This window comes from Panthera tigris, chromosome F3 (assembly GCF_018350195.1).
Source record: "Panthera tigris isolate Pti1 chromosome F3, P.tigris_Pti1_mat1.1, whole genome shotgun sequence".
Classification (NCBI taxonomy): domain Eukaryota; kingdom Metazoa; phylum Chordata; class Mammalia; order Carnivora; family Felidae; genus Panthera; species Panthera tigris.
This window is the reverse complement of record NC_056678.1, coordinates 22,628,399-22,656,053: the sequence shown is the minus strand read 5'-3', so window position 1 is coordinate 22,656,053 and position 27,655 is coordinate 22,628,399. Positions and strand designations below refer to the sequence as shown.

The following is a 27,655-nucleotide window of genomic DNA, read 5'->3' as shown; positions in this document are numbered from 1 at the left end:
AATACCCAAAGCAACCTATAGATTCAATGCAATTTCTATCAAAAATTCAATAGCATTTTCCACATAAGTAGAACAAACCTAAAATTTGTATGTAACCACAAAAGATCCCAAGTAGCCAAAATGATCTTGAGAAAGAAAAACAAATCTTGAAGCCTCATACTGTTTTCAAACTATACTACAAAACTATAATAATCAAAAACAGTTTGGTATTGGCATAAAGACAGACACATAAATCAATGGAACAGAATAGAGAGCCTAGAAATAAACCTACACATATATAATTAATTAATTTATGACAAAGGAGGCATAAGAATATACAATGGGGAAAGCATGTTCTCTTCAATAAAGGGCATTGGAAGAACTGGATAGTCACATGCAAAAGAATGAAACCAAAACACTGTCTTACACCATACATAAAAATTAACTCAAAATTGATTAAAAACTTGAATGTAGGTCAAAATGGATGAAGGACCTAAATGTGAGACAGGAAACCATCAAAACCCTAGAGGAGAAAGCAGGAAAAAACCTCTTTGACCTCAGCCACAGCAATTTCTTACTTGACGCATCTCCAAAGGTAAGGGAATTAAAAACAAAAAAGAACTATTGGGACCTTATCAAGATAAAAAGATTCTGCACTGCAAAGGAAACAATCAACAAAACTAAAAGGCAACCTATGGAATGGGAAAAGATATTTGCAAATGACATATTGGATAAAGGGCTAGTATCCAAAATCTACAAAGAACTCACCAAACTCCACACTTGAAAAACAAATAATCCAGTGAAGAAATGGGCAGAAGACATGAATAGACACTTTTCTAAAGAAGACATCCAGATGGCCAACAGATACATGAAAAGATACTCAACATCACTCCTCATCAGGAAAATACAAATCAAAACCATACTGAGATACCACCTTACACCAGTCAGATTGGCTAAAATGAGCAAATCAGAGGAGGCTATAGATGCTGGAGAGGATGTGGAGAAATGGGAACCCTCTTGCACTGTTGGTGGGAATGAAAACTGGTGCAGCTGCTTTGGAAAACAATGTGGAGGTTCCTCAAAAAATTAAAAATAGATCTACCCAATGACCCAGGAATAGCACTGCTAGGAATTTACCCAAGGGATACAGGAGTACTGATGCATAGGGGCACTTGTACCCCAATGTTTATAGCAGCACTCTTAACAATAGCTAAATTATGGAAAGAGCCTAAATGTCCATCAACTGACGAATGGATAAAGAAGCTGTAGTTTATATATACAATGGAATACTACTTGGCAATGAGAAAGAATGAAATCTGGCCATTTGTGGATGGAACTGGAGGGTATTATACTACGTGAAGTAAGTCAGGCAGAGAAAGACAGATATTATGTTTTCACTCATATGTGGACCCTGAGAAACTTAACAGAAGACCATGGGGGAAGGAAAGGGGAGAAAAAAGAGAGAAGGAGGCAAACCATAAGAGACTCTTAAATACTGAGAACAAACTGAGGGTTGATGGGGGGTGGGGGAGAAGGGAAAGTGGGTGATGGGCATTGTTGAGGGCACTTGTTGGGATGAGCACTGGGTGTTGTATGGAAACCAATTTGACAATAAGTTATATTTAATATAAAAAAAAAACTTGAATGTAGGACCTGAAACCACAAAACTCCTAGAAGAAAACATAGGTAATAAGCTTCCTGACAAGAGTCTTGGCATTGAATTTTTAGATATGACTGCAAAAGCAAAACTAAACAAGTGGGATCAATTCTAGATCAATCTAAAAAGCTTCTTCACAGGAAAGGAAACCACCAACAAAATTAAAAGGCAGCCTATTAAATGAGAGAAAAAAATGTAAATCATATCTCTGGTAAGGGATTAATTTCCAATGTATATAAAGAAGTCAATATAATAGTAAAAAAAAGCAATCTGTTTTAAAAATGGGCATAAGATATAAATAGACATTTTTCCAAAGACATATAGATGTCCAACAGGCACATGACAAAATGTTTAACATCAGTGATTATCAAGGAAATTCAAATCAAAACCATGAGATATCACCTCACACCTGTTTGAAGGCTATTATCAAAACCACGAGATATCACCTCACACCTTTTTGAAGGCTATCAACAAGTGTTGGTGAGGATGTGGAGAAAAGGGAACCCTTTTGCATTGTTAGTGGGAATGTATACTAGTGCAGCCACTATGAAAACAGTAGGGAGAGTCCTCAAAAAATCAAAAATAGAGTTACCACACAATTCAGCAATTCCACTTCTGGGTATTTATCCAGAAAATACAAAAACACTAACTCAAAAAGATATATGCACCCATGTGTTCATTGCAGCAACATCTACAATAATCAGGACATGGAAACAACTAAAGTGTTCATCAGTAGATGAATGGATAAAGAGGATGTGATAGAGATAGAGATAGAGATAGAGATAGAGATAGAGATAGAGATAGAGATAGATACACAATGGAATACTACTCAATCATAAAAAAAAAAAATGAAGTCTTGCCATTTGTGTCAACCCAGATGGACCTTGAGGGCATTATATGTGGAATCTAAAAAACGAAAGAGACAAAACAAAGCTCATAGATACACATAGAACAGATTGGTGATTGCCATAGAGGAAGGAGGTTGAGAGGTGGACAAAATAGGTAAAGGTGGTCAAGGGGAAGGTGGTACAAAGTCCCAGATATTAAGTAAATAATTCATTGGGAAGTGATTACAGCATAGTGACTATACTCAATAATATTGTATTGCATTGTGAAGAGTTAACAGAGAGTAAATCTTAAAATTCTCATCACAAGAAAAGCAATTTGTAACTTTGTATGATGACAAGACTTGTGGTGATCACTTTACGATGTATACAGATATATGAATTATCATGTTGTACATGTGAAACTACAATTACATGCCAATTTTACTGCAAAAAATAAATTTAAAAAGATAAAGAGTAGACGTGTGGATATCAATTAGGACTTTCTCATCTAGGAGAGAGAGAAGATTGAAATTTGAACTCACATTCTGACCATGAAGAAGATGTCATTATGACTCAGTGAAAAATTGCACGTGAAAGTTGAGGTAGTGGGAAATATCAAGGAAAACATGGAGAATCTAACTACACAAATACATACATAGATTATGATGCATCCAGTATGATAGACTTTGGAGGACATCCCATTTCGGGAAAAAAAACTGTATTTCAGTTTTAGACTTTTGGAGGTTAAGTTGACTTTGAAATAAAGTGGAGATCAGGTAGACCACGGAATGTATGCTCCTGGAGCTCATAGGAGAGCTCTAGCTGGAGATATTGACAAATAATGATATTTGAAACCATGGACGTGAATGAGTTTATCTAAGGGGAGAGTAAAGAGTAAGAAAAAATAGAAGAGAACTGACCTAGTTCAGACTCTTAAAAAATTATGACATTTAAAGGCCATGTGCAGAAGTCTAGAAGTGACTATTAATGTATGAATGTGCTGCTTAATGTGTTTAGTACAGTATGGTTGGAGAATGGGTCAAGTGGGAGTTTACATGGGAGTGTATGGAGAGCAGATCATTTGGGTTCAAAATGTGGGAAGCCTGGAAGGCTATGTATGCCAAGTTCGGATTTCATGCTAGGCAAAGTGGGGAGCTGTGAGTGAGCTTTGAAGGGGAACTGGTAAAAGCATCAAATTTGCATTTTAGGCAAATTATTCTGGCAGTGATATATAAGATAGATTAACAGTTTGGGAGGTTGGAGACACTGGAATATAAATTAAGAAACTATTATAATCCCACAGTGGTTGTGAGAATGGAAAATAGGGGATCTGAAAAATATAGAGTAGTATACTTAATAGGAGAGTCAAATTGGGCTCTGAAATCAAGATGACTTGGAGAATAGTGGTGCTATTAAACAAGATTGGAAACATGCAATGAAAAGTAGGTCTGGAGATACAAGGAGACAGTTATTGGATATGTTAAATTTCATGTGCTAACCCATCCAGCAGATAGCTGGAACAGGGAGTGTGGAGCTCAGGAGAGAAATTGAGGCCAGTACTATAAATTTAAGAGTCTGCACAAGATTCTTTGCTGAAGACATGAATTTGGATGAAAACTATCAGAAAGCTGAGCTTTATTTTTATGGGGCAGGAGGAGGAAGTAGACAGATTGAGAACTGAGGACATTTTGTATCTTCAACAACCAGAGAGTAGAGTGATTCAGGAGTAGGTAGTCAATAATGCCAAATGCCATAGATGGGGGAAGAGAAAATGAGCTTACTACGTATGCTGTTGGATCTTGTGCTTAAAAGTTACTGATAACCTTTGAATAATCAGTTTCAAAGAATAACCCTTAAACTACCAGTTCCAAAATGGTGGAGGCTAGTTGCAATAGGTTTAAGAGAGAAATGAGGAAAAACAGTCAGGAAGAAATGTATCTGCATTTCCATTACTCATATTTTGTAATTTTTATTGTTTTTCTGGCCCCGGTGACCATTTAATCAAAAAAGATTGTTGTTTTAAAACTATTTATGAAGTGTTATATAAATGTGACTGTGTTTTTTTAAAGTAGCTTAAATTTTTATCACATACCTCATAGTTCAATGCTAAAGTCTTTTGTTCAGTGAAGTTTTATGACTATACCAGCAGGCTGGTCTTAGGTTATTTTATTTTGTGTTTTCTAAAGAATAAAAAAAGTTTTCAATCGCATCAGTCTATTTTTTGTATGATGAAGTGATCTGGCTCTAATCTATCTAGAGATAATTAAGATATTGGCATAAAACTATAATTAGCTAGTATAAATTTAAATGAGTTTGTCTACCTAAGCAAATGTTTTACAGTCCAATATAAAGTACAAAGTGCTGCCATGCTTTCTGTTCCCAATTAGATACAGTCTTCCGGTCGAGTTTTACAAATTGCCAGAGCCCTGATGGAAGATGCTGGCAGATACACATGTGTGGCCACCAATGCGGCCGGAGAAGCACAACAGCACCTTCAGCTACATGTGCATGGTAATGTCGTTCCCATGTCTTAACAAAAGAATATTTCTATGACTTTTTCTTTTAACACGATGACTCATTTTTACTGAATTACAGTATAAAAGAAACAAGTGTTTACTTTAGTCTATATTAAAAAACTAGGTTTTTTTTTACATTATTGTAATTATAATTGCTCATATTAAGATACTCAGTTTGTCAGTTATCAATTAAAAAAAAATTTTAACATTTATTCATTTTGGAGAGACAGACAGAGCATGAGTGGGGCAGGGGCAGAGAAAGAGGGAGACAAAATCTGAAGCAGGCTCCAGGCTCTGAGCTGTCAGCATGGAGCCCGACACGTGGCTTGAACTCATGAACTGTGAGATCATGACCTGAGCCAAAGTCAGATGCTTAACCAACTGAGCCCCCAGGCACCCCTGTCACAGTATCAGTTAAGATATTCAGGTTGTCAAATAGGATGTGCTAGAGTTCATAAATAAATATCCTACTGTGTGCTTTTAATTATTTGAACTCTGTTAACTAATAACGTTGTACACATAACTTTTATCGTAAAGACAGAGATGCAGGATTGTGCCTTAGTATTTTCTGTGATTTTCTTTCCTGCCTATAAGAGGGATTTTGTAAGTAGAAGCTAGCCTTGACTGAGGATCTTCTCTCATGTTTTTGAAAAAGTCTGGGTGGCCATGGAATACCCTCTGAATATTATAGCTTCACAATAAACTTGAAAGAATAGTTGACCTTGAATGTGAGACTTCAGATCTCTGGAGTCTCATCAGAAAAGGTCAAGAATTGTAGTTTTGGACTTTCCTAATTCAGCTAAATATATTTGCAGAGAGCTATCCAAGATCTCCATTTATACTTTATTCACTTTCTCTAGTCTGTGTGATTGTTTGTTAAATCCTTTATTCATTCATTTCATTTATTCTTCATTCATTCATTCATTCATTCATTCATATATTCACTCTGCATTTACTGAGCAATTTAACTGAGAAGGATGCCCTAGCATCTAGCTTGATTCCAGGTACATTTTTAGTAGGCAGTCAATAAATACTTAAGAAATGAAAAAGTAAATAGTAAGTGAATGAAAAAAATTTAAATTGGACACTGAATTCTTCTAATCTGCTTTACATATTTTATTTAAATCAATCAGTTAAAACATTCAGATCATCAATTCCCTAAATGTTTCTAATAAACCCATTTATTTTCCCCCTTTCCCTAAATACGATCACCTAACTTATGGATGTCATACGCACAGACTATGTTCCTTAACAAGGCCTTTATTTCTTCATTTAGCAATTAACTTAAAGACCAATATCTAACTATAACAGTCTTGGAATTGGTTTGCCATGCTTAAGGGTTTGGGAACAGGCTGACCCTGCTCTCCCTTAAGTTGCCTCGCATTTACCTCGTTCCCCACAAGGGCTTTGTCTCTTCCTAGTGCTCTACATCAGCTGTCTCCAGCACATGCTGAAACTTCCACCTCCATCTAAGAGTGTGGTGTGGGCGGCCTTGCTCTCCTTTCCCCATTTTCGTACCCTCAGACTCCCCCTCTCCTCTTCCTACAAGCTGTTTATCTTCTCCGTTCCAGCAGTTTCTGTCTTTGTCTCCATTGTTGCCTAAAAGGAAACAGTCAGGTGGGCTAGCATGATGTGTTGGCAATTATCTCAGGCACTGGAGTCAGGCCAATTGTGGTTTAAAGTCTATGCCAACCATGATCTATGTAACCTTGAGCAAACCATTTAATTTCTCAGAGTATCTGACTTGCAGAGTGCGTTTGAGGTTTTGAGGTATTAGATGTAAAATACCTCCCACTTTTACTCTCTCGGGTGTTATCAAAAAGAAAGATGTTTTTGTTCTCTAGACTAGATTAAAATACTTAAATGAAGAATAGAATGTATGTCTCAAGAGCTGGGAAAAACAAAACTTCAGCATTCGGGGCTCCCAAACTTTAGTGTTTGTAAAAATCATATGTATTGCGTGTTAAAAATACAGCTTCCTGGGCCCAGTTTCAGATGTCCCCAAACAACATCTCTGATGCAAGTGGTCTGTATGCCATTACCCAGAGAAACATTGGCCCAGACTCTAAAAACTTGCTTAGAGATTTACTAATGTAGTCAAGAATGATTGAAAACCAGAGTTCATGAAAGAAATCAAGGATTCCATAAAATATAAAGCAACAACAGAAGGAAAAACATCAATACCTAAGAAAACATAAGTATATAAACCTACAGTCTGAATATGTTAACAAAATATATGTTAGCAAGGATTGCAATTAGGATACATGCATGCATGGAAAATCATCAGGCAGAGCGGCAGCAAGCTGGAAGACATCTGAGTTAATGTGAGAAGAAAAAGAAACAGAAGGTTAGTCATTGTAAGTATGTATTAAAAGCTACCAAGCTGGATGGAGCATACAAAACGATCTTTTTGATACAAATCACAAATGGAATAGAGATAAGGTACAGTTCATCAATCTGAAAAGGAGAATAAATGATGAAGTGGACTTCTAATCTAATATTGATTGCGATCCACCTGGCAGGAAGTAGTTGGTTACTGTCCAGAAATCAGGACAGAAAGCTGACATATCATCTTGGTACTCTCGACAGCGATGTCCCATTGGATGCAAAGGACTCCAAACTTGATTCTGTCCTCTTCAATACTTGTATTAATAACTTCAGTGAGGGTGGGAGATGTTAACAAAAAGTGTAGGAATTTCTAAAGGATTAGTTGGCCATAGATTTGAAAAATATCTCAGAAGTTAAAATAGCAAGTTAATCTGATGTGAAAAACTACATACAAATAGGGTGGGAGAAGAGTGGCTTACAGACTCCACACATTGAAATACTGGAGATATCCATGGCTTTCCATAATTAATGTAGACATGTGCATTCAATTTCATAATAAAGTTAATAATCTTAGAAGTCAGTACTAGAAATAGTATGAACAAGAAAGGAAATCGCCCTATTATACTCTTGCTCTCTGAATGCTTCTGAAGTATTATATCTAATCTTGGTGCTATATATTAAGAGGGACATTGAAAAATCTATAGAGAAACAACTATCATTTAATTTAGTATTTTAAGTGATTGATTTAACCAGTCTTATAGTTGCTTTCTAAGTGAGCATTTGTTTTAGTCCTAATCTTTATTTATGGGGTAACACATTCAGTGAATGAGCATTTACTGTGATTGTCATCCAAAACTACTCAACCCTAAGAACCTCAGCTTTCCAATTGTTTAATATTTTCCTTTCTTATAAAAAAGATTGTAGATTCCTTCATTCTCCTCAAGCATGGGAAAACATGTTTTCAAAAGGTGAAGTAAGGGTGGATGCTCTCCTGGACTAGAAGATTATGTCATGATCATGAGGAACATTCTTGTGATCCCCTAGGTTTCTTAGGGGGAGTTATGTCTTTTATAGAAGGCAGAGACTCTCAGTAGGTGGTCCTTTTTGATCATCAAAGTTTCATAATTCTGAAAGTTCTAATTCTCTAGACCAAACTATGAAATTTTATCTAAACCTCAGATATTTGCCAAGTGAGACAGATGTTTCCACAAACAGATAATTTCTTGGGGTCTGATGGCTCAGGCATTCATTACATCTGTACTTAATTATATCCTAGGAAAGATTAACCAAGGTGAAGCACCCAGAAGTGGCATGTTATGGTTAACAGCATGGGTTTTTAATTTGTGTCCCTCTACTGCCAAGTAATATCATGAGGACAGTAGGCTTAGATGTTAAGTTTTTAGATCTGTTTTCTCATCTGTAAAATGGAAAGAATAATGATAGTGTAATTGGGGAGGTTGTTACGAGGATTAAATTAAAGCCTGCATGTGCTTACAACTACAAGCTTACCCTGGTGCCTGGTTTCTAATTATTATCTGTAAATAGCAACTTACCAACTGTTTTGGCCAAATGCATATTTGGCTTTTGGCCCTTCTCACAGCACCAACATTTCAACAAATATATCTGAAGTTCCACTGCCTTTACTGTTGGCCAGGAACCATCCTGGGTCTGTATTAGCTGTCTGGTGAAAACATTAGTAGAGCACCCATTAATTTAATTTTATTATTTTAAAGTATTTGCTTGGCTAACATCTGCTAACACCCACTTAAAAAAGGTTCCTCTATCATTTCTGTGTTTTGGTTAATAGCTCACTTGTGACCTAAAGGAGACTTGGGAATGTTGTGAGGAACTTTTTTTTTTCTTTTTTAATGGATAACTTGAGTTTAGCACTCTAGTATTTTCTCAGTATAAATAAATTTATTACTCACTATATCATAATTCTGGCGATTAGGTGGGATTAACTCAGTTTTTTATTAGTTATGTATTAAATTGAATTTAACCAGGATTTGAAAAAGTCAATTCATGCCTGTAATTAAAGTCATAAGTAAAATCTAGCCCATGATATATTCAGAAGAAGGTATTGTGGGTTTGGCATGATAATGCACACGCAGCTTTTGGAGGAAGGAGAATAGAGAAAAAGTCAACAAGTTGAATGGAATTCAACCTCCTGTTTAGAGTATGCAGACATCTTACCTCCTGCTTGGAGTATACAGACATCTTACTGTTAACATAACATACTATTTATCTTATGAATTTCTTTTTATTCTTCTAATTTTTTTTAATGTTCATTTATTTTTGAGAGAAAGACCAAGACAGAATGCGAACGGGGGAGGGGCAGAGAGAGAGGGAGACACAGAATCCCAAGCAGGCTCCAGGCTCTGAGCTGTTAGCACAGAGTCTAACATGGGGCATGAACCCACGAGCTGTGAGATCATGACCTGAGCCCAAGTCGGATCCTCTAACCCACTGAGCCACCCAGGTGCCCCATGAATGTTTCTGTCTAAAACAGTGTTCACCTAAATTCAAAATTGTAAGATGATTCCTTAAGTGCTAGAAGGGAATTATGCGTATATCACATCTTCTTTATCCATTTATCCGTTGTTGGACACTTAAGATTGTTTCCGTGTCTTGCCTATTGTGAATAATGCTGTAGTGAGCATGAAAGTGCAGATATCTCTTTGAGATACTATTTCATTTCCTTCAAATATATACCCAGAAATGGGATTGCTCAATCATATGGTAGTTCTATTTGTAATTTTTTGAGGAACATCCATGCTGGTCTCCAATTGGCTATACCAATTTCCATTCCCACCAATAGTGTACAAGGGTTTCTTTTTCTCCACATCTTCAACAACACTTATTATCTCTTGATTTTTTATAATAATCATTCTAACACACATGAGGTGATATCTCATTGTGGATTTGATTTGCATTTCCCTGATGATAAGTGATGTTGAGCACATTTTCATGTACCTATTGGTCACTTCTTAGTCTTCCTTGGAAAAATGTCTTATTTAGGTCCTTTGCCCATTATTTAATTATTTTGGATTTTTTGCTATTGAGTTGTATAAGTTTCTTGCTTGCTGGCTAGCTGGCTGGCTTCCTCCCTTCCCTTCCCTTCCCTTCCTTTCCCTTCCCTTCCCTTCCCTTCCCTTCCCTTCCCTTCCCTTCCCTTCCCTTCCCTTCCCTTCCCTTCCCTTCCCTTCCCTTTCCAGAGCTAGAGGGAAAGAGAGTGAGCAGGGAAGAGGGAGAGGGGGAAGGAGAATCCTTAGCAGACTCTATGCCCAGCATGGAGCCCAGTACATGGCTCGATTTCATGACTGCTGAGATTGTGACCTGAGCTAAAATCAAGAGACAGACGCTTAACCAACGGAGCCACCCAGGCACCCCATATCAGTTTCTTATGTATTTCAGATATTACTCCCTTTTCAGATATATGGTTTCCAAAAGTTTTCTTGCATTTAGTGCATTGCCTTTTCATTTTATATAGCCTCCCTGGTTTTTGTTTGTCTACTGTTTGCATCGTTTTTCTTTGCTATGCAGAAGATTTTTAGTTGCTGTAGTCCCACTTGTTTGCTTTTGTTGTTTGTACCTTTGGTGTCATATCCAAGAAATCATTGCTAAAGCAAATGTTAAGTACACTTTACCCTATGTTTTCTTCTAGGAGTTTTGTGGTTTCAGGTCTTACATTTATGGCTTTAATCCATTTCAAGTTAATTTTTGAGTACCACGCTGTCTTGATTACATTGATTGATTTTCATATGTCAAACCAACCCTGCCTTCCTAGTATTAGTCCCTCTTGGTTATGGTGCTTAATCGGTTTTATATGTTGCTGGATTCACCTTACTAGTATTTTGTTGATTATTTTTATGTCTTTATTCATAAAGGATGTTGGTCTGTAGTGTCCTTTTATTCACTTTCTCTGTCTGGTTTTGTTATCATGGTACAACTGGCCTCTTAGAGTGATTTGAGATGTGTTCCCTCTCTGCTCTATTTTGAAAGAGTTTGTGAAGTAATTTTCCTTAAATGTTTGGTTGCAGGACTTTATTACTAATGTAATTTTTAAGTTTTGCACATCTATTCAGATTTTCTACTTTTTCTTGAGCCAGTTTTAGTAATTTGTGACTTTGTATAAACCGTATATTTCATCTAGATTATCTAATTTGTTGGCACACACTGGTTTATAATATTCCCTTATAGTCCTCTTTAATTCTGTATGGTTGATCCTCTTTCATTTCTAATTGTAGTAATTTCATCTTCTCTCTTTATGTTTTGTCATGGTCAGCCTATCTAAAATTTTGTCCATATTGTTGATCTTTTAAAATACCAGGTTTTAGTTTTGTTGATATCTCTTTCATCTTTTTATTGTCTATTTAATTTATTTGTACCCTAATCTTTATTTTTTTTTCCTTCCTTCTGCTTGTTTGGATTACTTTACTCTCTTTTTTCTGGTTTCTTAAGATGGAATATTAAGTTATTGGTTTGAGATCTGTTTGTAATGCAGTTGTTTATGGCTACACATTTTACTCCAAGCATTGCTTTATGTGTATCCCATAAGTTTTGGTATGTTATCATTTTATTTTCATGTTTTCAGAGTTTTATCAAGTACCCCATATTATTTTTTAATATAATTTATTGACAAATTGGTTTCCATACAACACTCAGTGCTCATCCCAACACGTGCCCTCCTCAATCCCATATGATTTTTTTGATCACTTAGCTACTTAAGAGTGTGTTGCTTAATTTCCACATATCTGTGAATTTCTTAAGTCTTCTCTTATCATTGATACTTAATTTTGTTCCACTGTGGTTGCAGAACATACTTTGTATGATTTTTTTTCTTCCAAGATTTTATTTAATCCAAATTAGTTAAAATATAGTGTAGTATTGGTTTCAGGGTACTTTATATGATGTTAAGCCTTTTGAATGTATTGAGACTTGTTTTAAAGTCTAACATGGTCCATCCTTGAGAATGTTACAAATGCATTTAAGAAGAATGTGTATTCTTCTGTTATTGCATGGACTGTTCCATGTGTGTTTGTGGTTTATACTGTTGTTCAGGTCTTCCATTAGTTGTTAATTTCCTGTTCAGTTGTTCTATCCGTTATTGAAACTGAAATAATGATGCCTTCAATTATTTATTATTGAATTACCTGTTTCTCCTTTTGATTCTAAAAATTTTTGTTCCATGTGTCTTGAGATTCTGTTGTTATGTAAATGTATAGTTATAATTGTTATATTTTTTTAATGTGTTAAGACTCAGTATCATTTAAAATTACCCTACTTTGTTGCTAGTAATGATTTTTGTTTAAAGTCCATTTTGTTTGATATTGATATAGCCTCCCTGGTTTTTGTTTGTCTACTGTTTGCATCGTTTATCTTTTTATGTCCTTTCACTTTCAACCTATTTGTATCTTTGACTCAAAAGTGTGTCTCTTGTAGACAACATACAGTTGGGTCATATTTTTGTTTTTTTTGTTTTAAATCCATTCTGCTAGTCTGTGCCTTTTGAGTAGTATTTAATCCATTTACATTTAATGTAATTACTGACATGATAGAGTGTATAGTCTACCATGCTATGTGTTTTTTATATGTATTATGTTATTTTGGTTTTTATGTTTCTCCATTACTGCCTTTTTTATTAAATAGATATTTCCTTATGTACCATTTTATTTCTCTTGTTTCTTTTACTGTATTTTTTTGAGTTTATTTTTAGTGATTACCTTGGGGATTACAATTAGCTTCTTAATTAACAATATTATACTTTGGATTAAAACCAATTTAATTTCAATAGTATAAAGAGTTTTGCTGCTTTATAACTCTCTTCCCTTTTCCCTCTTTTGTGCTATTCGTGCCACACAAATCACACCTTTATTCCTCATGACCCCATCAATACAGACTTATAATTATTGACTTATGCTGTTGTCTTTTATTTTTTATTAAAAAAAATTTTGGGGCGCCTGGGTGGCTCAGTCGGTTAAGCGTCCGACTTCGGCTCAGGTCACGATCTTGCGGTATGTGAGTTCGAGCCCCGCATCGGGCTCTGTGCTGACAGCTCAGAGCCTGGAGCCCGTTTCAGATTCTGTGTCTCCCTCTCTCTCTGACCCTCCCCCGTTCATGCTCTGTCTCTCTCTGTCTCAAAAATAAATAAATGTTAAAAAAAAAAAAATTAAAAAAATTTTTTTAATGTCTGTTTATTTTTGAGAGACAGCAAGAGATAGAGTGTGAGCAAGGGAGGGGAAGAGAGAAGGAGACACAGAATTCAAAGCAGGCTCCAGGCTCTGAGCTGTCAGCACAAAACCTGACATGGGGCTCGAACTCATGAACTGTGAGATATGACCTGAGCTGAAGTCAGGCACCTAACCAACTGAGCCACCCAGGCACCCCTATGCTGTTGTCTTTTAAATCAGAGAGGAGAAAAAATAGTTTTGCTCAAAATACACAGTTTTACTGTTTTTATTATTAGTTACTTCTACTAGTGCTCTTTTATTTTTTCATGTGTATTAGAGTTACTATTTATTTGTAGCCTGAAGGACTCTCTGCAGTATTTCTTGTGAGACTGGAGACTAGCAATGAATGCTCTGGTTTTTTTTTTTTTTATTTCCATGAATGTTTTAATTTCTCCTTCTGAAGGATAGTTTTGCTTAAGATAGAATTCTTTGTTGATAGTCTTTTTCTTTCCTCACTCTTAATAAGTCGCCCAGTGCTTTGTGGCCTCCATTTTTTTAAATGAAAAATCAACTATTGGATTTATTGAGAATTCCTGTATATGATAAATCACTTCTCCATTTTGCTGCTCTTAAGATTGTCTCTTTTTTTTATGATATATCCAAGTTGGAATTTGTTAAACTTCTTTAAAGTTGAAGTTTGTTGAACTTCTTAAATGTGTACATTAATGTTTTCCCTCAAATTTGGGAAGGTTTCAACCACCTTCATTTCTTCAAATGTTCTTTCTACACTTTCTCTCCTCTCCTTTGGGACTTACATTATGCATAATACTTGATGGTGGCCCATAACCCTCAGGCTCTGTTCTGTTGATTTTTCTTTGTCCTTTTTTTCTTTCTGCTTCTAAACTTGGATAATCTCAATTGATCTCTCTTTAAGTTACTGACTCTTTCTTCTTCCAGCTCAAATATTGCACTTTAAAATTTCAGACTTTCTATTTGGTTCTTTCTACAATTTCCAGTTCTTAGTTGATACTCCCGGTTTAGTGAAACATCATTCTCCTACTTTCCTTTAGATCTTTAAACGTGGTTTCTTTGAGCTCTTGGAATGTACTTAAAATAGCTGAGTTAAAGTCTTTGTCTAGGGGTGCCTGTTAAGTGTCGTACTCTTGATTTCAGCTTAGGTCATGATCTCACAATTTGTGGAATCGAGCCCTGCATCAGGCTCTGTGCTGACAGCATGAGCCTGCTTGGAAGTCTCTCTTTCCCTCTCTCTCTGCCATCCCCTGCTCACATTCCCTCTCCCTCTCTCTATCTTAAAATAAATAAATAAACATTAAAAAAAATAAAGTCTTTGTCTAAGAAGTTCAACACCTGGGCCTCCTCATGGACATTTTCTCTTGACTGCTTCTTTTCTTGTGCATGGACCATGCTGTCTTATTTCTTTGCATGTTCCATAATTTTGTGTTGAAAAGTAGACATTTTAAATAATATAATGTGGCATAAAAAGATGCAGAGCATCACTAATCATAAGGGAAAAGCAAATCAAAACTACAATGAGATGGGATGCCTGAGTGGCTTAGGTAGTTAAGTGTCTGCCTCTTGGTTTCAGCTCAGGTGATGATCTTGCAGTTTGTGAGTTTGAGCCCTGCATCAGGCTCTGCACTCTGGATGCAGATCCTGCTTTGGATCCTCTGTATCCCATTCTCTCTGCCCATCCCTCACTTGTTCTCTCTCTCTCTCTCTCTCTCTCTCTCTGTCTCTCTCAAAAATTAATAAACATTTTAAAAAACTTCAATGAGATATCACCTCACACCTGTCAGAATGGCTAAAGTGAAAAAGACAAGCAAGTGTTGGTAAAGATGTGGAGAGAAAGGAACACTCATGCACTGTTGGTGGGAATGCAAACTAGTGCAACCACTGTGGAAAACAGTATGGAGGTTCCTCAAAAACTTAAAAATAGAATTATCTTCTGACCCAGTAATTCTACTATTGGGTATTTACCCAAAGAATACCAAAACACTAAATCAAAAAGATATATGCACTCCTATGTTTACTGCAGCATTACTTATAATAGCCAAATTATGAAAGCAACCTAAGTGTCCACTGATAGATGAATGAATAAAGAAGAGGTTTTATACACACACACACACACACACACACACACACACACACACACGTACACATATGTGTGTATGTGTGTACCCACATATATATATAATGGAATATTAGCCATAAAAAAGAATGAAATCTGGCCATTTGCAACAATATGGGTGGATCTAGAGAGTATAACGCTAAGTGAAATAGTCAGAGAAAGACAAATACCATATGATTTCACTCATATGTGGAATTTAAGAAACAAAACAAATTAACAGAAAAAAGAGATAAGCAAAGAAAACAAACAAAAACAAAGCAGACTTAATAGAGAACAAACTGATGGTTACCAGAGGGTAGGGGGATGGGTGAAGGGGATTAAGAGAATACTTACCATGATGAGCAATGAGTAATGTATAGAAGTATTGAATTACCATATTGTACACTTGAAACTAATATAACACTAAACATTAAATATACTAGAATTAAAAAATTTAGAAAAATAATATAATGTGGCAATTTTGGAAGTCATATTCTCTTCTTTCCACAATTAGTGTTATTGTTGTCACTGTTGTTGCTGGGTTTTTTTGTTTGCATCTTCTGTTTTTTTTATTTAGTGAATAGGTAGAATACTGGTACCCCCCAAAATGTTCACATCCTACTCCTAGAACCTGTGAATATGTTAGGTAACATGCAAAGAGGAATTAAGAATACAAATGGAATTAAAGTTGTTAATCAACTGACCTCAAAATAGGGAGATTACCCTGGATTATCCAGGGTACCCAGTGTGATCAGAAGGACATTAAAAGTGGAAGAGGGAGGCAGGACTTCACAGTGATAGGATGAGAGGGTCTTATGAGTCTGCCCCACATCTCCATTGCTGATTTTGAAGATGGAAGGCAGGAGGGTGAAAACCAAAGAATGTAAGTGTCCTCTCTAAATTGGAAAAGACAAGGAAATAGATTCTCCTCTGCAGCTTACAGAAAGGAATTGCGCCCTTTTGAGACATTTGTTTTAACCTGGTGAGACTGTGTTGTACTTCTCACCCATAGAACTGTAAGATAATAAATTTGTATTGTTAAACTATCAAGTTTGAGGCAATTTGTTGTGAAAGCAAAAGGAAACTAATATGGTAAGTTTTCTCAACAATTCCTGTGAAATCTATTTTTACAGACTTTAACATGCCCCTGGGGAAAAGGCTGCACTGAGCAAACTGAACCTGCTGAATAAAGACAAGTCCTTTGAGTGTGGATTTCCAGGGAAGGGCCAAATAGGTCAAACAGTGCCAGTTTTCTAGGAATGGTGCCCTTAGGTAGTTCCAAACCCATTCTGCTTCTTTCAGTATCTGCTGCTTTTTTCACCGTGTTTGCTAGGTTATTTGTTTTCAAGATTACTGCTGAGCTGGGGAGAGAGTGCTGGGAATAGAGGGAGATAAAATGCCATGAAACTCACTGTTCTTAATGAGATTTAGCTTTTTTTCTTGAATAAACACTTCTTGGATTGTTGCAAGTCTTTGGTTAATTTCCAGAGTTCTGAAAAAGTTGATTTTGACAAATTTTCCAGTGTTCTTGTTTCTTTTATGGAGGAGTGGATTTTCAGAGTTCTTTGCCATTCTTGCTGACGTCTAATCTTTTTCCTTTAAGTTCTCTAGGGGAGTGAAAAATAGCCAACCTACTCCATAGCTCTTGCATTTCTTATTCTTACCATAATGTTTTATTGCAGCAGCTACATAGTCTGTCAAAGCCTTCAGTGATCACTTCAGTCCAGAAGGCTTCAAGTGAGTATTTAAATAACTGTTTTGAAGGAATGTGCCATGGACTAACTATTTTTCCTTTTGTTGGAAAAGTCAGATAGCCCTATTTAAAGGTTTTTGTCCTTAAATACAGTATCATTCGTCTGAATTCAGTGCAGAGAACAGAAACATTCTAGGCTTTCAAACAGGAAGGGTTAACGCATTAAATTAAGTGGATACAGATATAAAGGAAGAGTGGGTTGTAGGCTTTCCCTTTAGGAACAACCTCCAGAAATACAGAGATCTGACCCACCAAGACATTTACCCCTTGAGGACAGATTTTATTTTAAATTTGTTGAAAATCAGCTTTTGTTGTTTTTGCTTATTTTCTTTGGTGCTCTCTTCTGCTTTCATTTTTATTGTTTCTCTCTCCCTGACTTCTTTTGGTTTATTTTATTGGATTCCCGGTTGAATGTGCTTACAACATTTATTTTTATTATTTCTTAGTTTTTAAATATATTCATTGGAGGCTTTAGGATTTCCTTTGAGTACTATACTCTACAGCTAGGTGACATCCTATATGTTTTAATTATAATCAATCTCATATTTTATTTTTTTGTAATCATATACTTTTATCTTGATTTCTTCTTTAATGAAGTTATCCTCCTGTAAAGAGCTTTATATTTTTGTTTTTGACCTCTACTTATTTTTATTATAGTTTATTAAATTGTAGTTATAAATGCCTTATTGAGATTCTGTGGCCTAATATACAGTCAGTTTTGAAAATATTCTATTGGCATTTGAGAAATGTATATTTCTTGTTAACTATAAATGCACCTACACACACATATGCACATACAATCTGGATGGGTAATATTATTTTTCAAACTCTTTAAAACTTAATTTTTATTTCACTATAGTCAATTCCTAAGAAAGTGCACTAAAATATGCTCCTTTTAGATTTTTCAAAATTGTCCTGCTTTTTAACAAATTTTGCTTTGTTATTCAATGCATATAGCATTGCCATTAAAATGGACTCTTTGTTTCTTGTGACCTGTCAAGCAAAAGAAAGCAGGTAGCTTTATTATATTTGATGCTTTTTGCTTAGGATACCAGTTTGTTAGAAACTGATATGATCCTGCTTTCCTAGTACACCTTTGCCCAACTCTTTACTGTTAGCATTTTTGTGGATTTTTTATTTATGCTCTTTATCCACTTGGACTTTTTTTATTAAAGAAAATAGCATTAACCCACAAATGTGTTAACTCTTTGTCTATTGTACAAAGAAAATGAGTTCATTCACATTTATGCTCTTGATTCACATATTTGATTTTATTTCTTCCATCTTATTTAGTTCTAATAATTTTTCTTGTTTTCCTTTCTCCTTTTCCTCTTCTGTTTTTAATAGATTAATGAATAGATGGAGTGGGGTTGAAGGGTTCCAGTGCACTGAATAAGTTTAGCAAATCTTTAAAATGTAGTTTTTATATAAACTTCAGATACTAACTTACATTTACAGCATCTTCTCACAATAAGATAAGACCTCTAGTTTACTTGTGAGTTTTTCATCCTGGCGTCATTCCTATATTACCTGAGATCGTGTAGGAAACATAGGGCATTGCTATTCTATGTTGTTATTCCTTTTATACTATGCCTCTTGGACTTTCCAAATTCCTACTTTATTATATGCACACTGAATCGTAAAGTAGCATTATCTGTGATGTTTAAAATTTAAAATAGGTGTGCCTGGGTGGCTCAGTCATTTAAACATTGGACTTTGGATTTCACCTCAGGTCTTAATCTCACGGTTTGTGAGATCGAGTCCCGTGTTCGGCTCTGTGCTGACAGTGTGGAGTCAGCTTGGGATTCTCCCTCTCTCTCTCTCTCTGCTTCTCCCTCACTTATGCATGCTCACTCTCTCTCAAAATAAACATTTTTTAAAAGTTAAAATTAAAAATATAGTTTTCTATTTTATTTTACTAACAATTTAATTATAACTTTTATATCAAAAGAAAAAACTGCAATACACCAAAAAAAGACTCTTAATTTTTCTGAAATGCTTTAAGATTATACTCTACAAAGTCAGATATTTTGAGAAATAGATTTCCCTTTCACTGGAAGAGTTCAAATGGGATAGCTTACTTCTTGTTAAAGGCAATTCATCATCAGACTAATCAGGTTAATTGGAATAGAAAAATAGTCCTTTAGCTTTCTTTGCTACCCTGCTAATCTATAATTCTGAGGATTTTCCTATTTGCGCTCAGAGGAATGGATGATCCTAAAAACTTATTGAGTTCTTTTTTTTTTAATCCTGTTCTCCAATTCTACTTAATAGTATACTTGACTTTTATTCCAAGTATATCAGTATATGTATGTGAAAGGAAGAAAGGAATGATAATTTCCACCGAACAGTTTTTGTTTAAATAGCCTACTTATGTGAATTAATTATGTTTGGGCGTCTTGCAGAACCGCCTAGCCTGGAGGATGCAGGGAAGATGTTGAATGAGACGGTGGTGCTGAACAACCCCATTCAGTTGGAGTGCAAGGCAGCTGGCAACCCCTTGCCCGGTAGGTTTACCTGTGGAGTCTCTGACATTTTAAGATTTCTGGGAAAAGCTAAACCTGTTTATGAGCACCATACAGCAATTACTAATAAAGGAAAGATTATAGGGTACATTCTAAGGGTAAAGCATTGATAAGGATATCAGGAAGTGGATGATATTTTTGAATTTTCATTGCTTCTAACTCTATGAAATAATTTACCCATTTGAACAAGGTAGTAATATGGGAATAATTAATCCTCTTATTGCCCTTACTGTGGCCACAAAACTCACAATGGTATTTTTTATACATTTATGTTGGAAAATATTTGTTTTCTCTAGTTCAAATTGATTATCTTTATAATAATCAGTCATTTGATGAGACTATTATTTTGTTGATTCTCATCACTAGTAAGTTATCAATATGAATCAAGAATAATAATTTTTAGGTTAATGGTATATATAGTCTTTGGTTTTGATAAAATGCATAGACAAAATTTTTTATTGATAAGAGAAGTATAAACAACAAAAAGAAATAGAACTGGTTAAAAGTTTGCTATCAAACAATACTGATATATTAGAGATAATAAAAAGAGTATTTGTTTTATAATTTCATTTTCAGGACTCTTATATTAGTTTGGCTATTCATGTTTTTCTTAGGGTTACCTCCTCCTCAAAACCAATCCTAAAGAGATTCTTAAACTGTTTAAATTTGAATGACAAGCAAAAGACTAAAGCAATTATTAGTATTTTGGTTAAGCTCCAATTTAGTGGTATCAAGCTTTTAAAAGAAAGCTTTCTGTCTTTTTCCTCTTACAGCTATTACATGGTATAAAGATAATCGTCCACTCTCGGGGTCCACCAGTGTGACTTTCTTGAACAGAGGACAGATCATTGATATTGAAAGTGCCCAGATTGCTGATGCTGGTATATATAAATGTGTGGCCATCAACTCAGCTGGAGCTACAGAGTTATTTTACAGTCTACAGGTCCACGGTTAGTGCCACTTCCCCTAGATTCACACTGGAGTAAAAACACATTCAAAATGATTAAGTGCTTCTATAAAACTTTAGCACAAATATTTAACATAGTGTGTTTTGTTATCTTTCTAAAGGTGCAGTGTTCTAAAACTGATGAATGTTTTCATTTCCTGATTCCTATTAAAATTCTCTAGTTTCACATGCTGTTGAGCTTAAGATTGCTTCTATATATTCAACGTAATCCCAATCAAAATAGCACCAGCATTCTTCTCTGAGCTAAAACAAACAATCCTAAAGTTTAAATGGAACCACAGAAGACCCTGAATAGCCAAAGTCATGTTGAAAAAGGAAACCAAAGCTGGAGGCATCATAATCCCAGACTTTAGCCTGTACTACAAAGCTGTAATCATCAAGACAGTATGGTATTGGCCCAAAAACAGACACATAGACCAATGGAATAGAATAGAGAACCCAAATTGGACCCACAAATGTATAGCCAACTAATCTTTGACCAACCAGCAAAGAGTATCCAATGGAAACAGTCTCCTGAGCAAATGGTGCTGGGAGAGCTGGACAGCAACATGCAGAAGAATGAAACTGGACCACTTTCTTAACACCATACACAAAAATAAATTAAAATGGATGAAAGACCTAAATGTGAGACAGGAAACCATCAAAATCCTAGAGGAGAAAACAGGCAACAATCTCTTTGACCTCAGCCACAGCAACTTCTTAATTGACATGTCTCCGAAGGCAAGGGAAATAAAGGCAAAAAATGAACTATGGGGCCTCATCAAGATAAAAAGCTTCTGCACAGCAGGGAAACAATCAACAAAACTAAAAGGCAACCGATGGAATGGGAGAAGCTGTTTGTAAAAGACATATTGGATAAAGGGTTAGTATCAAAAATCTATAAAGAACTTACCAAACTCAACACCTGAAAAACAAATAATCCAGTGAAGAAATAGACAGAAGGCATGAATAGACACTTTTCCAAAGAAGACATCTGGATGGCTAATACACATATGAGAAAATGTTCAACATCACTCATCATTAGGGAAATACAAATCAAAACCACACTGAGATACCACCTCACACCAGTCCAAGTGGCTAAAATGAACAACTCAGGAAACAACAGGTATTGGCTAGGATGTGGAAAAAGGGGAGCCCTCTTTCACTGTTGGTGGGAATGCAAACTGGTGCAACCACTCTGGAAAACAGTGTGGAGATTCCTCAAAAAATTAAAAATAGAACTACCCTATAACCCAGGAGTAGCACTACTAGAAATTTATACAAAGGATACAGGAGTGCTGATTCATAGGGGCACATGTACCCCAATGTTAATAGCAGCACTATCAACAATAGACAAATTATGGAAAGAGCCCAAATGTCCATCAACTAATGAATGGCTAAAGAAGATGTAGCATATAGAGACAATGGAATACTGCTCGGCGATGAAAAAGAGTGGAATCTTGCCATTTGCAACAATGTGGATGGAACTGAAGGGTATTATGCTCAGTGAAATAAGTCAGTCGGAGAAAGACAGATACCATATGTTTTCACTCATATGTGGAATTTGAAAAACTCAACAGAAGACCATAATGGAAGGGAAGGAAAAATAAGTTATAAACAAAGAGGGAGGCAAACCATAAGAGACTCTTAAATACAGAGAACGAACTGAGGGCTGATGGGGGTTGGGAGTATGGGGTTGGGGAAAATGGGAGATGGGCATTTAGAAGGGCATGTGTTGGGATGAGCAATGGGTGTTGAATGTAAGGGATGAATCATGGGAATCTACTCCTGAAGCCATGACTACACTGTATACACTGTATATTTAGCTAACTTGACAATAAATTATTAAAATTAAAAAAATTAGATGAACTGTTGAAATAGTCATCAATGATCTTATCAACTTATGGCAATAACCTTATTTGTAAATATTGTCTATCAAAATCATGGGTTTTGGCCAAAGAAAGATTTCAAATTATTATCTCTAATAATGCTTTTAAGACAACGAGGTAGTCATAGATACAGTGGAGGAAGACACACACACACACACACAACACACACACACACACACGGAAATCAAGAAATAAAAACACTCTGCTGTTAAAAACTGGATTTCCTTAAGCCATACAGAGAAAGACAGATACCATATGGTTTCACTCTTATGTGGATCCTGAGAAACATAACAGAAACCCATGGGGGAGGGGAAGGAAAAAAAAAAAAAAAAAAAAAAAGAGGTTAGAGTGGGAGAGAGCCAAAGCATTAGAGACTGTTAAAAACTGAGAACAAACTGAGGGTTGATGGGGGGTGGGAGGGAGGGCAGGGTGGGAGGGAGGGCAGGGTGGGTGATGGGTATTGAGGAGGGCACCTTTTGGGATGAGCACTGGGTGTTGTATGGAAACCAATTTGACAGTAAATTTCATATATTAAAAAAAAAAAAAAAAAAAAAAAAAAAAAAACTGGATTTCCTAAGCAAAGTAGCTTTCCTCAATTGTAAATATTGATAATTGCACTACTTACCTCAAAGGATAGCTATAAATAGAATCTCAAAATAATGTGAAAGAACTCACCAAAACAAAACAAAACAAAACAAAGCCACCAAAAACCCACATGTGAAAATACAACTATAGACATTATATATACTTTTAATTATTTTGAGGTGAAATATTCTGTAATGTTAACATAACTTCCTTTTATTTATTTTTTATTTCTTTTCAGTGCCCCCATCGATTTCTGGCAGCAGTAACATGGTGGCAGTGGTGGTTAATAACCTGGTGAGGTTAGAATGTGAAGCCAGAGGTATCCCTGCCCCAAGTCTGACCTGGTTGAAAGATGGCAGCCCTGTCTCTAGTTTCACTAATGGGATACAGGTACTCTTTGTTATTTCTTAAGGGCAATCTACCACCTGATTATTAAATACAGTACAAACAGGTAAAGCTATTAACCAGATTTGGAAAATACAAATTAACAATTGTTATCCAAAAACATACACATATATATACATCCATAAATACCATAGCCACACTTGGGATTTCTAAACAATTCTTTAAAACCCACTACATATAAGAATTCTTTTATTTCATATGTAGGTACTATATATTGACCATTTGTTTTAGCCTCTTTCTTTCTTTCTTTCTTTCTTTCTTTCTTTCTTTCTTTCTTTCTTTCTTTCTTTCTTAAGTTCATTTATTTATTTTGGGAGAGAGAGTGCACAAGTATGGGAGGGGCAGAGAGAGAGATGGAGAATCCCAAGCAGGCTCCATGCTGTCTGCTTGGAGCCCAGCACAGAACGCAAACTCATGAACCATGAGATCATGACCTGAGCCAAAACTAAGAGTCAGGTGCTTAACCGATTGAGCCACCCAGGCACCCCCCATCTGTTTTACTTGCTTCCTACCTCCCCATCTCTATTCCCTGCCACCACCACAAAAGATACCTCGCACAAAGAAATGTTGATCAACAGGGGTGCCTGGGTGGTTTAGTCAGTTAAGCATCCAACTCTTGGTTTCAGCTCAAGTCATGATCTCACAGTTCATGGGTTTGAGCCCCGTGTCAGGCTCTGTACTGACAATGCAGAGCCTGCTTGAGACTCTCTCTCTTTCCCTCACTCTCTCTGCTCCTCCCCTTCTCTCTTTCTCTCTCAAAAAGAAAAATGTTGATCAACAGTAAAAACAGGAATTTCCTCATAAAATTTATATTTAAATGTTTGGAAATATTAATGAATTAGAGAGAGAACCATATAGACTGTATTTAATTTTACAAAAACATAAAATAATAAAGTAAGAAATACTAGAAAGGCAACATTGTAAGAAATGAAATTTGAGTCTGAGAAAGCATTTAAGTGTTTTACATTGACTCAAAATTAAAAATATAGAAGCATAAAATATAAAAATAAAAATATAAAGCCTGGGTGGCTCACTTGGTTAAGTGTCTGACTCTTGATTTCAGACCAAGTCATGATCTCACAGTCATTAGATTGAGCCCCATGTTGAGCTCTGCACTGACAGTGAGGAGCCTGCGTGGGATATTCTTTCTCTCTCTCTCTCTCTCTCTCTGCCCCTCTCCGCCCCTCTCCCACTCTTGTGGGCATTCTCTTTATATCTCTCAAAATAAATAAATGGACATTAAAAAATATATAGAAGCACATATATCTCATTTAAAGTATACTTTAGTTTTATTTTGCTTAGCAGGGAATTTAGTTCTCCCACCAATCTACTTCTTTAGCTTTTCTCAAAAATCCAATGCTTGCAGAATTTGGGACCATAAAAGACCCAGACTTGATGTCAATATTTTAGAAGTACCACTAGACTAATGGGTTAAAAAGCTATGAATATGACTAATTTATTTGGCTGCTATTTTGCTATTCATCGTAACTTCTTATTTATTCTACCCAAGAAAATTAGAAGGGAAATTAGCTCCTCTTGTTCTCACTTATTCTCATCTTTCTCCCCTGGTGGCTTTCTCTCTCTCTGTAGTGAGTATAGATGGGATTGGACTATCACTTGATCTTGTTTTCAGTGATTGCTAAGTTTGGTTCTAGCTTTTTTTTCACAGTCTTCTTTCAAAGATAGGATGGGAAGTAGATTTTACGATGGTTGCCCACTAAAAATAAAATAAAATAAATAAAATAAAATAAAATAAAATAAAATAAAATAAAATAAAATAAAATAAAATAAAATAAATCTGACAGGAAATAAAATAAAATAAAATAAAATAAATAAAATAAAAAATATCCAAGTGGAACTCTTTCCGGAGGCAAATGTCAATTGATCAACCTCAGAAAATAGGAGAATAAGGCTGTTTATGCATATGTTTCTCAGAGGGGCATGTTAGTTATTTATCTTTCTTATCATTGATAGGTTCTGTCTGGAGGCCGCATCCTAGCACTGACCAGCGCACAAATCAGTGATACCGGGAGATATACCTGCGTGGCAGTGAATGCTGCTGGGGAGAAACACAGGGACATTGACCTTAGAGTATATGGTGAGATATTTTAATAATTACTCCTGCTCTGATATAGATGTGTTTACTTCCTAAGATCATTGAGGAAGTTAAGGAAAGTTGTTGATAAAGAACTATGAGCAATAGAAATGATATCACAGTATCAACTCAAATCAAATTCTACCTTTCTGCCTTGTATTTCACTTTGACTGATTTTCCTTTCTTAAAGTTCTGAGAAATTAAGATAAGCATACATCCAGCATGCCGGGTATTGGTTTCACAGAATACTCTGAAGAACAGATGGCTATGGAAAGCAGCTTTGCAATTTGAAAGATGAAATCTCACTAAAGAAAGCGTCTGTTCAAGTAGCTCTCTTGATCCATTCTACTCAGCGCCTAGATTTTATTACTTTTAAGTTAGAATCAGCATATTTTGTAGTCCATGCTATGTCTATGAATTAAAGGCTATTTGAAAAGCAAAAGTTAAACTAAGCATAAATTTAGATAAAATTCAAGTTTTTTCTACTTACGATGCAGCCATAAGGTACAAAAGGAAATGTCTAATTCTATCACAGCAAAAGTCCTCCTGCACAAAGTTTGGTCCTAATTGGGCTCCATCCATAAAATGTGCTTTTCATTCCACAATTTAGTTTACCTTTCCATTTAGAGCTGTTTTAGACTTTTTTCAGCGTCTTATTTGAATTATATTCCTTAGTCATGGAATAATGGAATTGTTTCTCTGTGCCCCCTCAAAGAGTATCTGGATTTTTTTTCTATTTTAATTCCAGTATAATTCACGTAGTATTATATTAGTTTCAGGTGTACAATCCTAAGTCCTCCCTCACTTCCAAATAGTTCATTCCTATTCCAAATATATCACTTTTTTTTTTTTTTACCTTCAAACCATGTGGGTTGACTGCTCTTTATACATTTGCCAAAAGCAAATGTAATGATCACAAATAACTTATAAGTCATAGTTTTTTGATAGAAAAAAAAAAAGCCTTGTTACAGAATGGCTAACTTGTATGACAAATTGAGCTGGAAAGTCCCAGTTGGCCTTAGTAAACTATGTTCTCTCTTTTCTGTTGCTTCTGCAGTCGACGTGAGTCCACATTCCGCCTCCAGCTTTGCTGGTGCTGTGTGTTTGACATAACAGATGTGTCTAAAATGCCCAGGCCCAGGGAATCTACTTCTTCCTTAAATCTAACTGGGTCATTTTTATGTATTATGAAGAATTGGAATGCTGTCAATCTGAAACATTCTTAGAGAGTGATTCATTAATCAATCTAAGTATATGATCCAAAAGCTCCTGCAATCATTAGCGAGCAAGTGGAGGGATGACAAGAGTATTCTCTGAGTTTTAGTCAGCAGTGAAAATCTGGGAATGGCTCCTTCCGTTTCTACATTGGTTAATGTCAAAAGTGCTGGAGAGATGATAGAGAATTGGTATTTTCCAGGAGTCATAAAGACATGCATCACTATTTTTTACCATTTGCCAAGACATTTCCATGCCACCCTTTTGGTCTGAAAACTGGGACTTTTCCTCCGTTATAAAAGTCAGATGGCTAGCTAATATGTTTGAAAATGTGGACATGTATTCAGCATTTAAAATGTAGATGCAGGGGCACCTGGGTGGCTCAGTCGGTTGAGCGTCCGACTTCGGCTCAGGTCGTGATCTCGCGGTATGTGAGTTCGAGCCCCGCGTCGGGCTCTGTGCTAACAGCTCAGAGCCTGGAGCCTGCTTCCAATTCTGTGTCTCCCTCTCTTTCTGCCCCTCCCCCACTCATGCTCTGTCTCTCTCTCTCTCTGTGTGTCAAAAATAAACATTAAAAAAAGTGTAAAAAAATAATAAAATTTTTTTTTAAATGTAGATGCATAGCAAGCAAATAAAG

At 35.8% G+C, this 27,655-nt stretch overlaps 1 protein-coding gene across 1 annotated transcript in view; it reads left to right on the top strand.

Moving 5' to 3' along the window:
• HMCN1 (hemicentin 1) overlaps positions 1-27,655 on the top strand; it is a 464,244-nt gene that overhangs the window by 281,241 nt on the left and 155,348 nt on the right. Inside the window, exons 36-40 of the mRNA XM_015543796.2 lie at positions 4,851-4,974; positions 19,764-19,865; positions 20,657-20,833; positions 23,542-23,693; positions 25,683-25,806. Coding sequence (XP_015399282.1) covers positions 4,851-4,974; positions 19,764-19,865; positions 20,657-20,833; positions 23,542-23,693; positions 25,683-25,806 — 679 coding nt within the window. The remainder of the gene's footprint in view (positions 1-4,850; positions 4,975-19,763; positions 19,866-20,656; positions 20,834-23,541; positions 23,694-25,682; positions 25,807-27,655) is intronic.